The 21,450-nt window shown below is 40.0% G+C and overlaps 2 protein-coding genes across 7 annotated transcripts; both read right to left on the reverse strand.

Annotated features, from left to right (window-relative positions):
- Window positions 1-1,412: 1,412 nt before the first annotated feature.
- On the reverse strand, window positions 1,413-14,698 carry LOC117646898 (pre-mRNA cleavage complex 2 protein Pcf11-like). Of its 4 annotated transcripts, none has more exons than XM_034388210.1 (22): window positions 14,413-14,698; window positions 13,766-13,948; window positions 10,696-10,821; window positions 10,434-10,619; window positions 10,088-10,342; window positions 9,870-9,947; window positions 8,896-9,766; window positions 7,326-7,401; window positions 6,858-7,087; window positions 6,620-6,783; window positions 6,436-6,544; window positions 6,103-6,358; window positions 5,731-6,015; window positions 5,405-5,650; window positions 4,940-5,322; window positions 4,685-4,822; window positions 4,442-4,549; window positions 4,082-4,361; window positions 3,763-3,989; window positions 3,449-3,678; window positions 2,902-3,370; window positions 1,413-2,808 (listed from the first exon to the last, which is right to left on the reverse strand). In XM_034388210.1, the coding sequence occupies exons 1-22, from the start codon at window positions 14,422-14,424 to the stop codon at window positions 2,333-2,335; spliced, it is 5,388 nt and encodes a 1,795-aa protein (XP_034244101.1). In that variant the 5' UTR covers window positions 14,425-14,698; the 3' UTR covers window positions 1,413-2,332. The 4 variants fall into 4 exon arrangements, with proteins under 4 accessions (XP_034244101.1, XP_034244102.1, XP_034244100.1 ...); XM_034388211.1 differs by having other exon boundaries at window positions 4,442-4,480; window positions 7,326-7,458; XM_034388209.1 differs by having other exon boundaries at window positions 7,326-7,458.
- A 333-nt stretch (window positions 14,699-15,031) lies between these two features.
- On the reverse strand, window positions 15,032-21,411 carry LOC117646900 (ubiquitin-conjugating enzyme E2 R2). 3 transcript variants are annotated; one of them, XM_034388217.1, is made up of 6 exons: window positions 21,274-21,411; window positions 20,655-21,012; window positions 19,853-19,939; window positions 19,668-19,765; window positions 19,456-19,590; window positions 15,032-19,375 (listed from the first exon to the last, which is right to left on the reverse strand). In XM_034388217.1, the coding sequence occupies exons 2-6, from the start codon at window positions 20,847-20,849 to the stop codon at window positions 19,144-19,146; spliced, it is 747 nt and encodes a 248-aa protein (XP_034244108.1). In that variant the 5' UTR covers window positions 20,850-21,012; window positions 21,274-21,411; the 3' UTR covers window positions 15,032-19,143. The 3 variants fall into 3 exon arrangements, with proteins under 3 accessions (XP_034244108.1, XP_034244109.1, XP_034244107.1); XM_034388218.1 differs by having other exon boundaries at window positions 20,655-20,862; window positions 21,274-21,372; XM_034388216.1 differs by having other exon boundaries at window positions 21,164-21,340.
- Window positions 21,412-21,450: the final 39 nt, after the last annotated feature.

Here is a 21,450-nt window from a genome sequence, read left to right on the forward strand (position 1 = left end):
CGAAGTGCCAGGCGCTCTGGCGGCCGCAGCCGCACTGGAGCCCCCTCCCCTCCCCCGCCACCGCGACCACCATGACTTGCACTTGCAGCGCGACCCGGGCCGCCGGGTGACGAGGCGACGGTCGAGGCTTTTCTGGAAGGCCGGCTGTGGGACGTCCCCGCCCCGCCCGGCCCGAACGCCCCAAAGCAAGAGACGGATCCCGGTAGAGCGACATTGCGTGACGCACCGACCCACCGGGATGCGACACCGGACAGGCCGGGCCGGCCGCCGTGCACCGCCGTGCGTGCGTGAGGCAGGGACTTCCCACCGCTCCCCGCAGTTCGGCGAGGCGGCGTGGCTGCAGGGCTGCGTGAGTCAAAGCCACCGTGGTCAGACCGCACGCCGCACTCAGTGTGCCCACTGCCCTGCCCGCGCGGTGCAGCGGCAGCGCGGGGGCGATGACCGGCAGGGGGCGGTGGCGCTAGGGTCCGCCGGTCCGGACGTGTTGGGCCGCTGGGGTGTACAGTACACTGTACACCTCTGATCCCACCTCTGATCGATCTGCGGACTATCGACACCAGAAGTGCGCCATCGATAACGCGATGTATCGATGGCTTATCGCGCGGGGAAATGCAGATACACTTTCAAGTTTGTTGCGGTGTATCGCCTGCGCCCGAGCCTCCGAGTCTGTCCAACATGTGATGCCACTCGAGCAGAGTGCGAACACTCGTAGTGGGCTTCTATATTAATCTTGAAGTATTTCGGTGGATGTCTTTGGACAATCGATAGGATAGTATTTCATTTTAAATGCCGCTCCTTTTTTTAAAAAAAATTGCATTTTTTTTTTAATTTATGGGTGGAGTGTTGGGTAAATAAAAGAGATGTGTAGTATGTTTGTACACAAAGGTAATTTATTACAAACTTAATATTCACATGAGTTCACTTCATTAAGTCACTGATAGAAATCATTTTCAAGCCCATTTAGTTACACTACAATTTTTACAATTTGTACATTTGCTCAAAAAGCGGAACTTTCTTATGAATGATACAAGGCACTGAAGTTTTGTTTCGCAATTGCTATTAAACATTAATACAAAAATAACAAAGCTCAAAATACATTTTTCTCATCAATTGACACTAAAAAAGACTATGTGCCAGTAATATGAATATAAAGATGAAATATCTTATCAGTCTTCTTCTGAACAAATATTGGGGAATTTCACATCAGTAGCATGAATTCAGTAGAGAAAACAGGTTTTATTACATACACACCTTTCACAGCAGCTTGAGAGAACTTGTGGTAATTTATGAGTGTAAATAATAAAGTAACATTGTGTCCTGCACAAATGTACTTTAAGAACTTGCAAACATGATATTATGCTTTATGATATAACTATTGCACAGTAGATGAACAAATGTTGTTGTTTTTTTTTAAAATAGGGGGAGCATCGATTTGGTGCACAAGTATCAGTTGAGTGAAAACCAGTAAAATTAAAAACAAAAACAAAGGTTGTGCAAGATGAAAAACATCAATCCAATATGACTGTGAGATGAACATTTTCCCATGGAATAAAGACAATCAAACACCATAAAAAGACTCAGTACAGATTAATTAGTGGGAAAAAGAAAACAACCCTGAGAACCAACAATAAAACAAATGAAGTAATCATGGTTAAACTGCAACTGACACATAAGATTTCAAAAGAAAAAAAAAAAGAAAAAAAAACCAAGTGCACTTTGACACACACCACACCAGAATGCTACACCTTAAAACACCTTGAAGTTGTCGTGGGTTACCATACACTTTTAGTGTAAATCCATCCTTACAGTAAATCAATTCTGTGGTACAACGATAAAATTATGCAACAAGGCTTTCAGACTAGAACCAACATCCACTTGGGATACACACCAATGTCATAGCAAACAGAACATTTCTTGCAAGTTAAGCCACTGTAAGAAAGAACTTACACATTGCACAAATTGATTAACAAACAGAAGACAAAAGATAACTTGGTGATTCCAAGAACAAAGAAGAAAAAAGTATACTGCAGGAGATCAAACAAAATGTGATTCAAGTTTCTTGTTTGTGCTAGTAATTTAACAGATTGGTTACAATTAAGCACACTTCACAATTAACATTTTCGTTATTAAGAATGGAAACCATACATGAAAGATAATAGATCAAAGGCAATGACCTAGTTTTGTTTTAATTTGTAAGGAAAGAAAAAGCAAGTCTTTGAAAACTTCTTCATTTCATTGGATCAGTTCATTTATCCATAAAATATGTGATTAGATTCATCCATTGAGCCTATCAAAAATAATTAACAAAGTAAACAGACAAAAATTGGACTGATTACATGACTGAGCATAGCCCAGATGTTTCGTTTCCTCTCACTTTAGCAGGTAGCTCTGTAAGCTTTCTGCCAACAAGCTTAGGCTTGAGCACTATTGCTTGCTCACTGGAAGGCTCTGATGAGCCAGCCTTGGCCTTTTCGTCTTGGTCTTCACTCTCACTGGCCTTGTCAGACTCATCTTCCGTCTCCTCAGGTTTCACAAAAATAGGCTTAGAAATATTAATTTTTATTCGATTAGGAACTGACGGCAAAGCTGCTGGGGCTTGTGCAAGGTCCAGGTTGCCATCAATTGAACATGATACAACACCCACGTTTGTGTTAACAGGAGGGGGTAGAGGTTCATCAAGGGTCTTGGGTTCTGCGGCCTCTTCATCAACTGTGGAAGCTTCAGATGGTTCTTCAGTAGTCTCTACTTCTTCTTTAACAACTGGTTCTTCATTGGCTTCTGTAGCTTCATCGTGATTTCCCACAGGATCTAAAACATAAAAAAAAAGGTGTCAATTTTAGATTGCTTTGGCAGAAAATTGAAAAAAGTGAAATTAAGCATTTGAAGAACGCATGAGCATACCTCTTTCAGCAGAGCTGTCGGCTGGTTTGTCATCTAATTCATGTTTTACAGTTGGGTTGGGACTGGCCCCCTCTTCTTTAACTTCTGGAACTTGCTCGCCACCTTCTTTCTCATCAACACCATCCACCGCCACAGCTGATGCTGGATCTGCCTCAGACGCCGTTTCCCTCTTAACATTTTCTTCTTCCCCAGTTGACTTCTCTTCCTTCACTGCACCTTCTGTTTCAACTGCCTCTTCCTCTTGGGCTGAATCCTGCGTTTTCATTTCCACATCCTCGGGCTCCTTTTTTATTTCAATGGCAGGCATCGGCTCATCTTCAGTGGGAGCAGTGGAAACTGTGTCAGTTCCATCTGGAGCAGCCTCTGCAGACCCAGAATCCTCTGTAGATTCAGGTGCCTCTGCAGACTCAGGTGCTTCTGCTGCTGCTTCTGCAGGCTCTTGAGGTTCTTCATTGGACTCCAGAGAGACCTAAAATTTAACAAAAGGCATTAGAACAATCCGTATTTGGTGCATCTACAAGATTACTACACACGCTTGTGCACTCACTCTGAAGTCTTTGTAGCAAAATGGATGGTATGTGAGCCCGTCCGCAACCAGGCAGTCCTTGAGGTGCCACTCTTCCTTCTCCTCATTGTAATACTGGTCGAATCTATCATGGCACAAATCACATATTGCGCCCTCGGCAAAATCTTTGGATGGAACACTTTGAATCTCTTCCTCTTCAGCTTCTTCAAACTTAGAGGCTTCGCTTTGCTGACTGTCAAACCAGTTTTGCGCTGCAACAATAGGAAATGTCACAAATTCATTTTCAAACAATAATTTTAGAAAAACAAAGTCAATAACAAGAGTACAAAAAGCACCTTTATCGACAGTGTCATCAATCTCTTCAAATTGAATCCAGTCAGAGACATCGTAGTACCACTTTCTGCTTTGAGGCTTTCGAGCTGAGTCCTTGTCTCTACGATTTTGTCGAAAGTGCCAGTCCAAATGTGCACTGTACTTTTCTGTTTGCTCTGGTGGGAAACGAGTTCCGCAGGAGCTACACTGAATGCCAGAGTAGAGAATGTCAATAAGAGCAGGTTGCTTTCTGAAAATATGAAGAAATTCAAGTCAGAGTCAGTACAGTGTTTACTTTCATAATTACAACACAATAAATGAACAGTAAGATATTTAACTAACACTTTGAAAGAAGTTGAGGCCTCCTTAAAATCAACCACATGAATCTTTTTCTTGGCATCTTCTTCTTCTTTGACCTTCTCTTTCTTGGTATCAACCAGAGAGGAAATAGAAGACATGATTCCTGTGTCATAGAGGCTTTGGAATAGTTTTGAGATATCAAGATCTGGTGCCAAGAATGGAATGCCAGCGGAAGGATTAGAAGAAGTTGATTCTGTGCCTGCTGTTGAGGCAGTCGGTGCTGCATCATCAGTACCATTGGGTGCTGGGCCTGCTGTAGGGGCTGCAAAGCATAAATAACTGTGAACTCCAAAGCTAATTTTCTTTGTGGAACATTTTTCATAGACTGACAACTGTACCCACCAACACCAGAACCAACGCCCTGACGCATCGCATAAGCTCCTGAAACAGTTGAGGTAGTGCAACTGTAGCCTGAGGTGTTAGGCAATAGACCAAGCAAAGAGGGAAGACCTGTGGAAAACAAACACTTGGAAGCTCAAGAAAAGAGCAGGGAGTATGGGATGATTGCTAAGCAAGAAGCAGAACATCCAGAAAGAAAGCAACATAATAAAATGTATAAGCAATTCTGTGAGGTGTCTTGCTCACCAGGTTGAATGGCTTGTAGAAGGTCTGCAGGCATCTGTCTGTCTTCAACTCTGGCAGGCTTCAATGAATCTGTCATCTCCCTAGTGGGTCGAGGACCCCTTGGCTTCGGTATTCTCTTCGGCATTCCTCGACTCAACACTGTGCAAAGAAAAACATGGTTACACAATTACAAAAAATATTCTGAAGATTAAAGCAGAGCAATTGAGGCATCTCCTTAGCTCTGTACGTTCATTCAACAAGTTTGGAAAAACTAACCTCCTAAGCCTCCTCGAACAGGTAAAACAGGTTCGTGCATCGGTAGAGCTGGATCATGGTCTGGTTCCAGTTCTGCTGCATTTCTCACGCCATTATCGATTTGTGATGTTTGGTTAGAACCAGCCCATTGCCCATTGGCTCGCGTTGGTGGTGTCATTCCAGAGGCGGGTTTCTTGGTCCTACCACTCATGCTGACAATTTCCACCTCACCAGGAACCACATCAGGCGGCAACTCAGTCAAACGAATGTAATGTTTTTTGCAATTGACTATAACAGGCACAGCGGAACCACCAAATTGAATATTGAACGGGCGGTTGTTGATAAGAATTGTCTGTAAGGCGTCTGCAAACTTGATGATATGGGGCACACCATCAATGTCGAACCTACAAATCCAATACAGAAATTTAATTATGATAATCTTGACAAGTTGACTTGCACCCCAAGTTACATGAGCAGAAAATGTACCTTTGAGGTTTGGCATCCAAGAAAATGGGAACAGCAACTTCGGCATCAATGATGAGTGTAACACGTCCTGCCACTAAATCTCTTCGTGAATTTCCAACATGGACCTTGGGCCACTCCTCTGATTGTAACTGCACTGAGAGGACCTCCCCAGTCGCAAGATATACCTCTTTGGGGGGACAATTGAATTGACACTCAAAACCTTCATCATTCACATACAACTCTCTAGTAGGGGCTCCTAAGCGGACTCTGTAAAAAAGAAAACAGTCAACAATCAAGCTACAACATCCCTCTTGGAAAAATAAATTTACTTAAGGCAGATTACTGACCTATAAATTTTTCCAGATACATTGATCTCTTTTGCTGGTTGATGGAATGCACAATGAACTGCAACCTCATTAATAATGATGGAAGCTTCACCAGGATCAAAAGAGATTTCACATGGATTGTCAGCACTTAAGAAAGCAACAGCATCTTCACCGTAAAACCGAATCTCTCTTGCAATACTATCTATAGTGATTGTTCTCATCGGGTCCTGAGCAATCCTCTCCAAGATGAAGTTATCAGCAGGTGGAAGGGAACTGGCAGTGTCCTTGAATCCGGGTGGTCCTCCCCTGTAAACCAGAAAGTATGAGGACTCATGTACGAGTCTACAAAAATTTCTAGATGGGCAGGGCAGCTTGTTGGCTGACTGGACTCACCTTGAATAGCGCCATGGGCCGCCGTAATAGCCGCGAGGCCCGGGCCTGGGGCCAATCATACCAGTCATACCGCGGTGGGGCCGGTAGACAGGCCCTCCCATGGGCCCAGACATGCGCTGGCTCATCGCCATGTGACGAGGGTGCACTGGTGCCATGGGTGGCTGGGAAGGTAATGGAAGGAGAGGCTTCTTGCTTGGACGGGGACCCGGATACCTTTCATCGATGTCGCCAAACTGCTCATGGTCTGGTGATCCCACTAAAAGAAAGTCATTATTACATGAGCAAATCATTGGGTGAGTCGAAAGTAATGGTAAATTCTGAGACGCTACTTACTTCCATGCCTGTAATCCTTTTCTCTTGGTCTCCTTTCCCATGCATCTCGGCGAGTGTAGTCATTTCTTTGGGCTTCCCGAATTTTCTCAGATTCATGTAAACGAATCACCTGAAAACGCGTGTCAAACTTTTAGTATATGTTTGTGGCTAAAATATTGAGAAATGTATCATAAAGTGTTCTTACCTGCTTTTGCACCAGCTGAAAGTCAGCATCAGACATTGTTCCATTCTTCACTTGCTCATGTGCTCTTGCCAATATAGCCTGGCAGTCTGGTTTTGAAGACAATTCAAGACCGTTCATGTGAAGTCGCATGTCTGTATCCTCATTTTGACTTAATTCACTCTCTCCTACAGTTAAGAAAAACACAATGTCAGCCTCACACACAATTTTAACACAACAAACCAAAGAGACAAAGTCTCACCTGAAGAGCGACCAAGGCGGTCATGTCTCGATGATCTGGGAAATGCAGGAGAACGTTCCACTGTTGGTGATGGTGTCAGCGTTTGCTTGAACTTGGACCACCCTAAAGAGTCGTCTTTTCGTGGTGTTTGTCCTTCAGGTGAGGAGATTATGGGAGGTGGTGGAGGGGAAGGAGCCTCAACAGCCATTGCACTATTTTGACGAAGGTCAACATCTTGCGTCCCAAACAACCTGAATTCAGACATTATATAAAATGTTTATACCAACGAACGAAGAATAAAAACACCAATACACATTCAACACAAGAAAAAATATTTGATTAACAAAACTCCATTAAGAGAAGAAAAATCTGAAAAAGAACTTTGTGAAAACAAAGTTCACATTCATTAACTTTTTTTCTGTGACACGTAGCACTGGAAAAGCTGAAGATAAAATAATCTAAAAAGTAGACCCAGTTTGAGTTACTTACGATTCTATTCTAGCTGCCTTATTTTTTTTGTTTGGTGGTTGTCCATCCTCAGGTTCAGCTGAATGACGTTTCTTCCCTGGTGATGAGAGTAAGCCGCGTAGGTCAACATCATGACAAGCTATGGTGGGTAAAGCTGTTGACATACCATGTAAATGTTTGGAATGACAGCTTAACACACAATCCCATGAGAAAATAAAAATTTAAAAATGAAGAAATGAGGAGATGAAGACAATGTAAGGAATTCATCCCCACATGGGGCTTAAGAGATTTATATTTAGAAATCTGTGTATGAAGGGGAAGGGGAAAAAAGAGGGGGAAAAAACATGTGTAAAATCATAGGTGAATAGTTATTGACAATTAAGTTAATCAAAAGTAGAAAGCCAATCTGGAAATTTGCATAAACAAACCTAGTTCCAAATAAAATAGGCACGTGTAATTATTTTAGTAGGTTTTATGGTGAAGATAATTTATTGAAATTCATTATTTTCTTTAATTTATCCTCCCAATGGATTCAGTGAATTATTGGTCTACAGCACAAAAACAAATATAAGACAGTGTGTTCACACAAACATCTACAAAGGTGTAGGTGCACACAGGCACACAAATATACACACACCAGTAAGTGCACTACACAACAAAGTCTTCATAAATGTAGACAGAGAGGGACTAGAACTAAAAAAAAATAAACGTTACATTTCACTTCATAATCACAGCATTATTTTCGGAGAGGAGCAATCAATTTGGGATCAAATACCCCCTACCTCATCTCATTGGAAGCCTGTTCACATGTTCAATCTTTCAGTACTTTGTTTAGGAACTGACTCACTTTTGAAAGCAGAGATACATATCATATCCTCTTTCCTGACAGTAGCGTAAATAAATATGCACAAGAATAAAAAGGGAGAAAGAAAACTTAATAAAATGCACAATAATGGGTGTTACATGAAACTATTAAAGTGCTTACAATAATTCATGAAACCATTACTGAAATTTTATAGGAATGAAATAAAACAATGTCAATAGAAAAAAGAACTAACTAAAGAGAAAAAGAACCATTTTCCTCACTAAGAATAAGAAAAAAAGGGGAAAAAAGTACTCAAATGTACTGGACTTGGACATGTGCTGTATGTTAATGAATGTTCTAACTGTTGAGAAGCTGCAGCTCTAGGAGGGAGGGGGAGGAAAGATCCTTCATCAGGTCCGTTTCTTGATACATAAAAGCACTTGTTTTCAGATTTTCATTGGAACAAGTTCAGCTTGATTGTTGGTTTGTGTAAATGTGGGTGTGTTTCCTTTCATTAAGAAATTATGAAATATTGAGACTCGGAAGCTTTCTCAAAACACAAAAGAGGATCTCTGGAGGATGCATCTTTTAAAATCCCGTGCAGAAAAGATTTTGTTTCAGAGGTATGCAGTATTATTTTTTATAGAGGAATGAAATTTATTGCATTCACATATATCACAGAAATATTTAAGTATAAAGAGGGAGCTTTCACAGCACAAATGAAAATTGAGTACAAGACCCAAACCCATTTGGAAATAAATATAGATAAATCTAGGAAGCGCTTACTTTGCTCCGGTACACCAGGAGATAAGGTCGAAGAGCTTGACTGAAGTAACCTTTCAGAGGAATTTGCCAAGCGGATCTGCTTCTCAGGAGGTGCACGTAAGTCCGTGTCGCTGCTTACAGTTGAACTAACAGCTTCTGGAGGCTCCTCTTGAAGGCTCTTGTCGGTGCGATAGTTGCGCCCCTTGTGGGTACCTTTGGTGTAGTTGACAGGCCAGGTAGAACTACCAGCAACGGATGCAGAACCAGGACGAGGTGAGATGGGGGACACTACTCTCTCTACAGCATCTGAGGCATCAGAATCAGGAGAATCTGCGCCAGCGTCAGACACAGGCCTGTGGCTGGAGTAACTGGACTTTCTTGGACTTCGGTTGCTGTCCCTCCTATCACGTTTGGAGGAGCTTTTCCCAGGTGAACGGCTACTTGCAGTTTTTGATCTTGAAGAACTGTGGTCTTCAGACTTCCTACTTGACTTCCTACTTTCACTTGAACGCTTTTCTCTATCTTCTCTTCGACTAGAATGTCTACTACTACTTCTATCAGCTGAAACATCCCTTGAATGCGCTCTGCTTCCCTTAGATAAGTCCTTATCTGATGACCTTGAACGCTTGCTGCTTAACCTCGGATCTTTACTTCTTCCTTGAGATTTTGTTGATTCATCTTTCTGTACTTCTATAGGGGTTTCTTCTTTCAACTTTGAAAGACGAGGGTCTCTCTGAGCGCGTGTACTTGTAACGAGGTTGACCAGACCCATGCTAACTGGAGCTATTTTAGGGTGACTAGACGGGGCTGGCAATGCTGGGTCTGGTGAAGGAAATGCTGCCTCCTTCTTAGGTGCCTCAAGTTTCACAACTTTCTTGCCTTCTTCTTTGATCTGTAAATCCAAAGAAAACCGTTAAAGGCAGTCAACTAATTGTTAAGCAACCAGGTTAAACTGCTTCCAGGATCATCTGGAAGTGAATTAAACAAATACTAACCATTGCTACATTTTCCACTCTTAATGGTGTCACACTGATAGGTTTCTCTTTACTAGAAACAGGTACTTGAAGAGGAATCTGAAACATGAAATTAGAGTTGTAGAAATTTTACTGTGCAGGGCTGTAAATTGTGACTCGTATGAACTTTTTTTGGTAAAAATTTTACTGTTGAATCAATAGTAGACAGTACCAAGAAAACAAAGTGATTAAACACTAACCTTTTCTTTCAAGTGAGTGACAACTTTTTTCTCCTTTTCCTCCTCTAACTTTTTTATTTGTGAAAGTTCAAGGTCAAGTTTTTCCTTTTGCAGTTGTAGAAGTTCTTTCTTTCTTTGAAGAAGTTGCTCTCGCAACTTGGCAGCTTTATCTGGCTCTGGCACAATCGCAGCCACTACAGGAGCAATATCAGGACTAGTTCCTCCAGCGCCTATCACCTCGGGAACGACGTCTGCAGCAGGGACAGCAGCAGAACTCTACAGGGATAAAAGAAAAATTAAACAATTAATTAAACAACGCACAGGTTTGAAAGGGCACAAAATGTGTTTCAATACATGTTTCACTTACAGGTTTCAGAAATTTGGGGTTGATGTGAATTTTGAGCGGGGGTGGTTGAGGGGGTGCTGCTGTTATTGGCCAATTAGGATCCAATGCGTTAACACTAACATCCATAGCATAAAGATCCTCTTGAGAGTAGATGTCCTTCCATGTCAGTCGAAGCTTATACATCTGTTGTCTGGTCTTTTCATCAACCTGACGACAAAAATTTGAGACACTGAATAATGAAGTCAAAGCTAGGAAAACACCATACTAGAGAATGACAACATACCTGTCTGAAAACTGTACTGAATGACTGTACCATGGTGCGGGAAAAGAGGCTAATGTAGTCTTTTCGCACATTTTTGATGATGGAGTCGATGAGGTACAAGATGGGTAGTTTCACGTTGCTGGGTACCTATGTCACACAGGTGCAAATAACGTGTCACTCACTGAAGTCCATTCCTGTAATACTCTTAACATACTGTCCAAGCTAGAGACAGATTAAAATTTATCACAATGAAATTCAATCTAAATTAAGTTTGATTGTGAAACTTAAATCAAACTGAGTTAAACCAAAAAAAGAAATTTCTATTTTTTAAAAGGAGATAAAATAAAGATGAAACAAACAAACAAACAGAATTTAGAAAGTATAGCTGTTGCCACATTTCAAGAGGGAAATGTTTAATATGTTGTCTTCATGACGATACCCAATGGACTCCTTCACTTATTGTGTGTGGTTTGTAATGTGCAAGTTATCAATCCAAGACTCAGCACCCATCTACCACACATTCTATCAGTTGTTTGAAATAATATGACAAATCCCTATGTTTAGTGAAAATATTTGTTCACATCTCTACATCCTCTTCATATCTTTTTGTAAGGTCTTCATGAAATTACATTTAAGTATCAGGCTTAAATTCACGTAAATGAGTCAGTCAAAAGAAAATGAAGTCCATAGAAAGATACCTCACACAAGTTTTTTAACTGATTAAAAAAAAAGATAGTAAAAAAAACAGGTGTGTCAAGTTTTAAGGAAGACACAAATGGCAGAATAGATCTTTTTTATTCTTAAGGTGATTTACACATAGCAATCACGACACTTTACATAATAATACAGATATCACAGAACTTTGTGAATGATCATGGGCAAACTCACAAACTCATACAAAATGTCCAGGCAAAATAATGGACCATATGATAACCACAACAAGATCTAGAAAACCCTCCACACACTAATGAAGTCCATGTCAGCCAACTTTAAAAAAAACAACAAATGGTTCAATGAGGGATGAAACCTAGCAATTAAAGAGAGAGGGGGCGGGTGAAATGGAAAAACAGGATGAATTCAATACTGCATTTCATGGTTTTACATGAGTTAAGATACTTAAACATTCCCTTATATCCTTACTAAATCGAAATAAGAGTAAAATACTAAAATCAGTCTGTCAAGAGAATGTTCAAATATATAACCTACCCTAAACAAACAATCATGCAAAGTGATTATTATTTTTGTTTTGTTGGTTTAAAATAAGGTATAAATCTAGAAGAAATTCGAGGAGAGGTTTCAAAAAAGGGAACAAACTAAAATGGTTTAGTGACCACCAAATTGCATGTGTAATACAGATTTCTCCCATTCTCAAAACTACATGCAGAACGGGCTTCAATTGCTGATAAGTCCATCATCGAAAAGTTTGCTTTGGCATTGAAAAGAAACACACAACAAAAAGAAAAAAGCAACAAAAAAAAACAACAAAAGAAACAAATTGAACCCTACATGTCCTATCCGCCACTGAACTAATTAATGAATTGTGGCCAATTGAATGGTATATTGATACAATTTTGCTGTTCCAAAATGCTGATTCAAAAACATGGTTGCCGCAACTTTTCCTATTACGAGACAACTAACTAGAAAGACAAGGGCAGACAGACAGACCGACTAAACAGCATGCAGTTAACTGTACAAAACATCTGTTCTGTAGGGAAGCAATTAAAATTTCATCACCACAAACACAAATCCACAATGGACAATGAGTGTGTGATACCTTGAAATGCATAAGCATGGAATGCAATCTACCAAAACCCTAGAAACCAATTGGCCTCTTATGCCATCACTATAATGCAAAACCTAACCTTTTCTTCATACAAGAAAACTGAGAAATCAGATGACTTGGCAATGAAATGATGGGATGGGAGAAAAAGAAGGTAGCATGCACCAGGTGGCACGAACATAGTGAAAATTATTACACCAGCAAAGCCAAAATCTCATTCCCATTACCTTCAACACATAGGAATATTGTAAGCTTCAAATCAAGGAGTGCACCCACACAAATTAATGTTCAAAAGCCACACTTCAGAACTTTCAGAATCAATGTAAGTTCTATATTCATTGGTCAAACCATTTAACTAGAATAGTAAAACAAAAGGCGAGAAATCTAAACTAAATTTTATACCTAGGCATCATCCCACCCCCACCCCCCTTTATTTCCAGAGAAGGGAGAAATTCAAACATAAACCTCCACCATAAATTTAATGTCATGCTTTGACTGAAAAATATCACAAAATATCACAGGGGTCTTCACACTCTGATATTGACAGGACCACTCTAAAGCCCTTGATGAAGAAATAGCACACCATTACACCAGAAAAGAAATAAAGCCACACTTAAGCAACAAGCATAACATTCAGCAGATGGCTAAGAACACAAATTTCTCTCTCCCTGTGGCTGTATGGTATAATGGGTTTATCAACATCTTATAGCATGGTTTTTGAGCAAAACTTCTGAATTAGATTCAATATTATCTAATAAGACTGAATATTAAAGAAAACTGGATCAATTTATTTTTTTAAGAAAAAAACTACTTTAGAACTTTTTGACTGCATGTCTCATAAAAAAATGCCAAAACCAAACATGACTGTCATAAATTTTAAAACAAAGCACTTGGGGGACTGCATAAAACGTTACGGGGTTCTCGGGGTTCTACAGGTAAGGAAAAGAGCCAAAGCTCATTATATGGAGTTTCATGAAGAAAATGAATTAAATGCCAGGTAAAATGGATGGCTCTCTGGGGGTTAAAAATGATCACATGCAAGGCACTGAAACAATCATTTTCACACTTCCCACAGTATTAAAAAATGCATCATAGGTTTTTCAAGAAATACATATTTAAATGTTCATATGTATATGCAAATGAAACTACACTCCTAACTGTAAGAATTGAATGAATTGAGGCTGAGATCAGACTGGTATAGCGATGGGACGTTGCAAACTGTAATTTGACCTTTTCTAAGGCACAAGATCTCCATGACAATAGTGTGTCAAGACTAACTACTTAGGATAAATATCATGTAGAAAGTAAAACCTTTTGGAGATGATCATCAACTGCTTTAACAATGGCCTCGGCGTAATTTAAATAATCTTCAGCAAGAAAGGTGAGCGCGTTAATGTGGGGTTTACTGTTCACGGTCAATTCAGCTACAGAGGACATGTAGTTGTTCACCGCCTCCTGAGCTTCAGCTTTATCCAGCATCATTGTTCTTCGCGTCTGAAACAACAAAAACCACGACCTACATCAGTTTTGAATAAAATACTAGTTACTACTAACATTCGCCATGACTAAGAATTCAGATCTAAACTACAACACCATATGTTTGTCGGGTGTACACTGATAATTATGACAATGATATAACCTCGACCGAAATATTTTAACCGATCCAGATCATCGAAACTCTGATCAGAAAGGAAAAAATGAGGCACTTCACTTAATTGGAAAGTAGTCTACATCTGGCTTCTGGCTGATAGGCTCACAAAGTAAGGTTAGGAAAAATAAATTTTGAAACCAACCGTTTCGACAACTAACGAGATTGAAGTAAAATAAAAATAACAAACAAATACTAGAACGTTTGTTTTCCCACAGCAGACTTGAAACGAACTCACAATCGCCACAGAAATAGTCAGGATAAAAATACGAACTGATGGCGAAAAGAATAACGATGTTACCAGTCTCACCTGCTTCATCATCACGAAGAACAAGTAGTCTTAAATTCCGTTCATCGCCAAGAAGAGCACCACGCCCTAGGTGTCCAAGTCCGCAAGAAGCACTTAAAACGACATTATCACTTCAGTTCACCACACAATCACAGAAAAGGTTTACTTCGAGTCGCGGAACTTTCACGAGCTTTTCACGAACGACATGAATCTCTTGCGACACAACTTTGCATCCAGGAACAGGAACGCCAGGAACGAGCGTTGCCATCCAGGATTGGTCGAAAGTGCTTGCAAGCGGATTCGCTAGCCAATGGCTGAACTCCACAGAAAGCGGCATCATGACGTCACATTGGAGTCAGTCATGTCGTGGTGGGGGGTAGCAGAAAACCGTATCCGTGTCGCTTAAAGGTAAGCCCTGAAGTGAGGCTAGGCTCATAAAATTGTTGAGAAATTCCGCAATCAGGAAATGATGTTTGATGTTTGGGGTTGTTATGGTTGTGAGCATTGTTGACACAACACTTAACACTGTGTTCCAGCATTATATTGTGATTGACGGGCCAGGTTCAGTCTTTTAATTTTCTGAATCTCTTCCCATTTTTACCTTTCGAGTCTTTGAGGTCTGATAAGGGGGAAAAGATGCTTAAAACTTTGAGACATGTTTTATTTCCCTTGCACAAATTTCCAAAAGTTGTAGAGAAATTTGCATACAATCTTTACCATGATCACAGAAGAAGAAATCTATTATCTACATCCGGCATTTTACAGTCAGGAGAATCCAAAAGAATATAATAGCCATGCAACGAAATATCTTATCTAGTCGCAGTCGAAGACTGTTGGCTCTGTTAGCTGAGCGATAAGGCCCTTTTGTTGTTGATAGATTCAAACAAGTCAATTCAGTCCTTTTTTTATAAGGTGGAACAGTGAGGGACGGAGTCTTCGACAAAATCCAGTGTTGGCAGTAGTCATAGCTGAGATGTCTCCATACAAAAAGGTCTGCATCTCAGTGTACCGGCCACTATCCCAAATACCCCATCGGGAATGCTTTGCTATTGCTCAGCCAATTAGCAAACAAGCAAGTAAGGTAAAATATATTTTAAAAACCTCTCCAAAAAAGAAGAAAGAATAAAGGATAAAAATTAAAGTATTTTGTTGAAAAACAGCCATTTAACAAAAAAATAAGGTTACAGGAAGTGCCATGTACAAAGTAACAAGTACCAAGTAGTAATGACGTAATAATAAAAGATTAGTATTCACACTTTGTAAATGCACAAGAACCTAAGTACCAAGCACAAAGACTTTACTTTACACAGTGCTACAGCTTCATTAAGGCCATCCTAATGTTTACTCAAACCTGGCACCTAACATTTCGAATAGAGAACACCAAATAGTTGCCAAAATGCTGGATACATAGTTTCTCTTCATCATTTTAAAATATTTCATTACATGGGAGAATAGCATCGTTGGCTCTTGGTCTTGATACAGTACCATTGAAGATCACAGTTCAATATGAGTAATGACTTCTTAAAATTACATACAAGATGTATAATTTTTGAATTAATTTGTTTGCATATCTATTTGGGATTACTCCTCACTATTACGATTTCAAGTTTTATTTTACGTACATTTTCATCCAGTGTGTAACAACAATACAGATAATATGGAACTAAGATGTTTTGACTGGAAAAAAAGCAAGAGTTCTGCTTGGTTGTAATCAGTCATGTGGACAATTATCACACTATATTGGAGCAAGATTGGACAGAACTAAAGCACAGATAGAAAAAAACAATACTAGTGTACAAATATGGGCTAAAAATACAGACCAGAAAAATTCCATGTTTGTTTTGCCACTGAAGTATTTACTTCATACACAAAATTGTCAGTACAATAATGAACAAGCTGTACATACGATGGAAGGATTGATTCAGACAAACCATCACAACTTGAAAGCAGTGACTTGTCAAAGTAGAAATGTCGCAAACAATTGGGTTGACTACGCATACAATTAATTGGTATGACAGACAGGCAATCTGAATGACTTTGACTGGGATATTTCTGCCCAAGCACCATATACATTCTGTTGAGGTGTCCTACAAGAGCACAAAACAAAACAGCTTTACCCATTCAGAGAGCTTAAATCAAATAAATTATAACTATATTACTTACAAAGCTGTTATTGTAAATCCTAAAAGCAATAAGAAAAGGTAAAAAAAGAAAATTGACTTAATAAATAACACACAGTAAACTGTTCAATGAGAAAAGCACAGAAACTATATTCACTCCTACATTCACAGGTACAATTCTATACCTCAACAAACTACAGCAACTTTCACTTAAAAAAGAAAAGAAATAAGGAAAGAAACAAATCTTACACAACCAATCTGTACACTTTGAGAGTCACGCATGGTAGACTTGAATACCAACATTCACTCTTATCTGGCAGTGGTGAGCTGGTCCTCTTAACTCCTCTCAATCCTTATATTTATTTACATCAATCTTAAATCCAACTTACTGATATGCATGGCGTTGACAAACAAGAAATGACACTCTTCCCACTTTTAATGACAACTCTTAGCGCAGAAATACCTTCCAGATCCAACGTGGCAGGGAGACAAAAAACGGATATGATAATAGCACATTTGGAGTTGAGAAAATCAAATAGCCGAACTAGGTTAGTCAAATTTGTTTATCAACGCCACTGACATGACAGAGCAACAGTTGTACCAGTACCAGCACACTGCCCCAAAAGAAACAATAATCTGTACATGAGATAAGAAATTATTAACCGAAGTTAAAAGTGAAACCAAAATAAGATCACTTATGTTCCTCCATCTTTTGCAATCACAGTTTCAATGCACATTCAAAACTTAGTGATAAACTGAGAAACTTCTTCTTCAGATAAATGTGCACTTCTACTGATTTCTTAAAAACAAGATTTACAAATTAAGTTGCTGACCTAGACAGTCAACAGAGCACACGACCAAGGTAGCAGAATTTCAGAAATTCAGAACACTTTAACCAACATATCTTTTCTCATAGAACAGCATACTTCCATTCAATCACAGGTCAGGGGTTTTCACAACATTAACATTTTAAATAATAAATGAGGAGCTGCTTGGTTTTTTAAACCGCAAATAAATAAGCAGGTAAGAAAAAAAACGTGAGATCTTTGTACCAAATTTCCCTAATGGCAATGGAAGGTGTCTATTGCTGGCGAAGTAACAACAACAAACATTTTAGATAGGAGAAATGAGACGGCATCTATCAGGTAATAAGCAGCTCCCCAATCTATCTCAATTACATCATTAACATGACTGTACTGAGATCAAATCTTGCATGTAGCAACCTGTTCTGTTATCACTGCTTCAGCGAATGAAAGAATAGACTCATAGTACATTGACATGATAGATCTGAGTACTGTACTAAAATGTCTTCAACAAGTCTTCAATAAAACACAATCAAAATTGATACATAGCTGCTCAAAAATTATATCAGTAGTATTACACACTAGATTTGAAAAGAAATACAAAGTAGTACAAGTCACCATGTGCTGACAATTTTGTAAATAAGATCTGTAAAAGTATCAGGGAAAAACAGACAAATGTAGGACCTACACACACATACACACACCCACTGAGGTAAAATTAATAGAACATCCTCAACTACATTGTCTCTTTTCATCTTTAAATAGTTAAAAAATGGCATGTCCAAATAATAGAATACGTGAAGGGATATTTCTTATAAAATATAGAAATATGATATTGCGAGTAGAGGCTCCATGCTCCATAGCTCAAAACAAAAATATGGAAGGAGTAAAATTATTCCTGCAATACACAAGAAAAAGTTCTGACAAACACAAACTGAAATGTATGCAAGACATGTCCGCAGATCTAAAATTAAATACGGCTTGATCACATTGTGAGTTCCTTAACAACAAACATGGTTCCCATTGATCGAAGTCCATTTCAAGTTGTGCTGCTGTGATGAACTTTTTTAAAAGGCTACATTTTACCTGAGTGATGCTGCTTAATTTAGCTAACAGATATGCTCTGTGTGTGGATACAACTAGTTCTCCCATTATTTTACAGATTCCCACAAAGTCTGGTAACAATGAAAGTAAAAATGTGTCAATAGACCACCGGATATAAGCTAACTCCATTGTACATATGATTTATTAGTGAAAGAAAAGAAGCAACTGGTAACATTTAAAACAAAAGGGGGGAAAAGGGGGGTGAAAAAAGAATACTAGTACAATTCAACAGAAACAGTTACACACTACAAACAAACAAACAAAAGAATAAAGTTACAGAGTGCCTTAAATGATCACTAACACACAATGTTACTGTTTTATATCAAGCTACCTGTACATAACTTACCAGTAGATTTTTATGACATCCACAAACATTTTTAAAGGCCACACAATTGAACTGCCTGTGTGCCTCTTCGAAATTAATGAAGCAATAAGAAATAATACCTACAATACACATTACATAAGTTTAGGTTACATGGTGTCATTCCTATTGTTTAAACACAAGTCCACAATAAATAACACAACATAACATAATTATTAAGTAAATATCTACAATGTTAAGCATCACAGCATCACAACCCTTACATAAATGTAAAACACAAACCAAACTAACAGATTAAGCAGGAAATGTCCAGCAGATTTGAAAGTTGAAGGAAAAAATTCAGTGTTCCTCTTCAATGAGACAAAACAGGAGAGCCAATATTTTGAGCAATATTGTCTTCAGTTCACGACTCTCCGTTTCCACTATCGTCGCCATCTTCTCCAGCATCACTATCACCCATGTCCAGGTCATCATCATCATCATCACCAATATCATAGTCATCGACATAAAAGTCAGTCATATCAACAGGAGGCTCAGCTGCTTTGGCTTTGGGCTTACGGCAGTAATCTTCTAGTGTAAGAGGAACAACAACACCATCCTTCTCTGCTTCGATTCTGGCAGCTGACACTTGTTTCCTAGAAATGTTAGTTAAGTTGAAAACAAATCGATGATGAAAGCAGGACTGAACCAGGAAGAACAACAAGTAAAATCATACCTTATGATATTCTCGTACTCTTTGTCACGACCTTTAGAATCTTTAAACCGGCGATACATGACCGAAGCATCCACATTTGCAGGACTTGACGTATTAGGTTCATTCAGAAGTGATATAACTGATAAGAGTATAGTTCTGAAATCAGGATATGAATATAAATTCAAAGGAAACTATAACAGCAATAAAAAGACAACCATTTTCAAAACACTAACCTGACATTCTGTGTTGGGTTCCATCTTTCACATGGTAATTCCCCACTCTGCGGATCATCAACTGGAGGATGAAGGATTGAAATGCACAAGTCTCCGTTCTGTCAAAGAAAAAATAACAATGACGTCATTTCAATATGTCATGGAGGAAAAAATGAAAATAAAATAGGCACTGGAGTAGAACTTACTTCATACACATTGGGATGCCACACTTTCGTAAGAAAGCGTATGCTGGGCGGCGAATAAGGGTAATCAGGAGGGAACTTCATGTGGGCCTAAAAACAAATTAAGGTAAAAATATAACAATTAAAATTTTCTTTATTTCTAATTAAATTTTGTTGAAGAAGAAAACTAAGAAACTGAGCAATTTCCAGGAAAACTTGAACTAGGAAATTAAATCTTTAGGATAGAGTCAGTTAACAGTCCTGACAAGCTGATTTTCTGAAACAAAAGGAAGCTAAGGAAAAGAAACTAGGTCATGGCTGACCCATTGTTGGCCTTGACTATTGAACACCCTAGAGCTTCAAGCTCTGATCTTGAAAGTAAATCACGCCAGGTATAGAAAGTGATGATATATTCAGCGCAAGAGGAAGCTACAAGCTTCAATTTGGAAAACAGAATGAGTCAGCACTAGGACATTGTGAGGAGGGTTAGGTTGGCCTCAGTGACAAACAGAAAGAGACATCTAGTAAACAAAGGAAAATGAGGTGAAAGAACAATAAAATATCTAAAAACCTAAATACATGGCTCTTAATTTTTTTAAATAAAATAGAATATTAGAAGTTCCCCTCATTCTCCCTAAAATCAGGATACCGCTCAAACTTCTCGTTGACAACAAGTGAACACATCCTACAGTGTTCGTTGGTGCAGAAGTTAGGAATAACTCCAGTCTGCTTGAGAGCAAATGTCCTACACTATTTACAATCACTTGACACCATAAACAAAAACAAAAACAATGCCACCCTGGGTAGCCTGGGTCAGAGCCCTCACCTTGAAATAGCCCCCTTGGTACAAGGTGTCTGGGGGTCCGAAGATGGCCACCTCCCATTCGAACAGGTTATCGTCGTTGACGAGCTTGACGCGAAAGCCCTCGACGGGCTCCTCCTGGAGGCTGCGGTACTCCATACCCAGCGCTCGCACGGCGCTGCCCGTTGGCTGGTTAGGGTACCCCGAGCTCGCCATCATAACCCTGTCAACCCTGTCCCTGTCGTTGGAGGCCAACACAAGCCTTTCCACCTCAGCTCTGGCCAAAACAGCCCTGGCTCTGACGTTGGGTTCCACTGTGCTCCTGGGGGCCCCCAAGCAGGGCCAGGTGCTGCTGCAGCCTTCGAATCCTCAACCGCTGGCCCTGGCAAAACACAACACACTGTCCGCTGATGCACTGTCAAGTCGAGCCACACACTGACGTCACTGCTGCGAGTCGAGTCTCTAGAGTCTCTAGGCAGAGGAAGGCCTCCGCGGCAGAGCAGTCGACACAAAAGAAACCGACATGGCCCTACCACAATTCGGAAAAACGAGACTTGCGGCGCGGCGACGGGCACAACGCCGCGAAAAGCAGGAGAAATCGGCTACAAGGGGCCGTCCCGCCGAGCGGGGAAAAAATGGGTACCTGACTTTCTAAAAGGGTATTCGCCTTCTTCCACTCCACCGTCTGGCCGTAGCCTCAGAGCAGAAGGGTGCGGAGCAGGGGCAGGGGCAGGGAAGGGCAGGAGGGGGAGGCAGGGGGCGCGACGCCGACAGCGCACTCTGCAGGGAGAGGCAGGAAGCGGCAGGGGCGGGCTAGGGC

Source organism: Thrips palmi, unplaced genomic scaffold, assembly GCF_012932325.1.
Source record: "Thrips palmi isolate BJ-2018 unplaced genomic scaffold, TpBJ-2018v1 HiC_scaffold_2, whole genome shotgun sequence".
Classification (NCBI taxonomy): domain Eukaryota; kingdom Metazoa; phylum Arthropoda; class Insecta; order Thysanoptera; family Thripidae; genus Thrips; species Thrips palmi.

Excerpts from the sequence above, each read along its gene's own strand:
- LOC117646898 (XM_034388209.1), bottom strand. Across the intron at positions 10,822-13,765 it reads TTGATGATCATCTCCAAAAG|GTACCCAGCAACGTGAAACT; the intron begins GTTTTACTTTCT and ends TGTGTGACATAG. Across the intron at positions 5,651-5,730 it reads GTATCTGGAAAAATTTATAG|AGTCCGCTTAGGAGCCCCTA; the intron begins GTCAGTAATCTG and ends TCTTTTTTACAG.
- LOC117646900 (XM_034388217.1), bottom strand. The coding sequence starts at position 20,849 with ATGATGGCGAGCTCGGGGTACCCTAACCAGCCAACGGGCAGCGCCGTG. Across the intron at positions 19,940-20,654 it reads ACCAAGGGGGCTATTTCAAG|GCCCACATGAAGTTCCCTCC; the intron begins GTGAGGGCTCTG and ends ATTTGTTTTTAG. Across the intron at positions 19,766-19,852 it reads GGCATCCCAATGTGTATGAA|AACGGAGACTTGTGCATTTC; the intron begins GTAAGTTCTACT and ends TTTCTTTGACAG.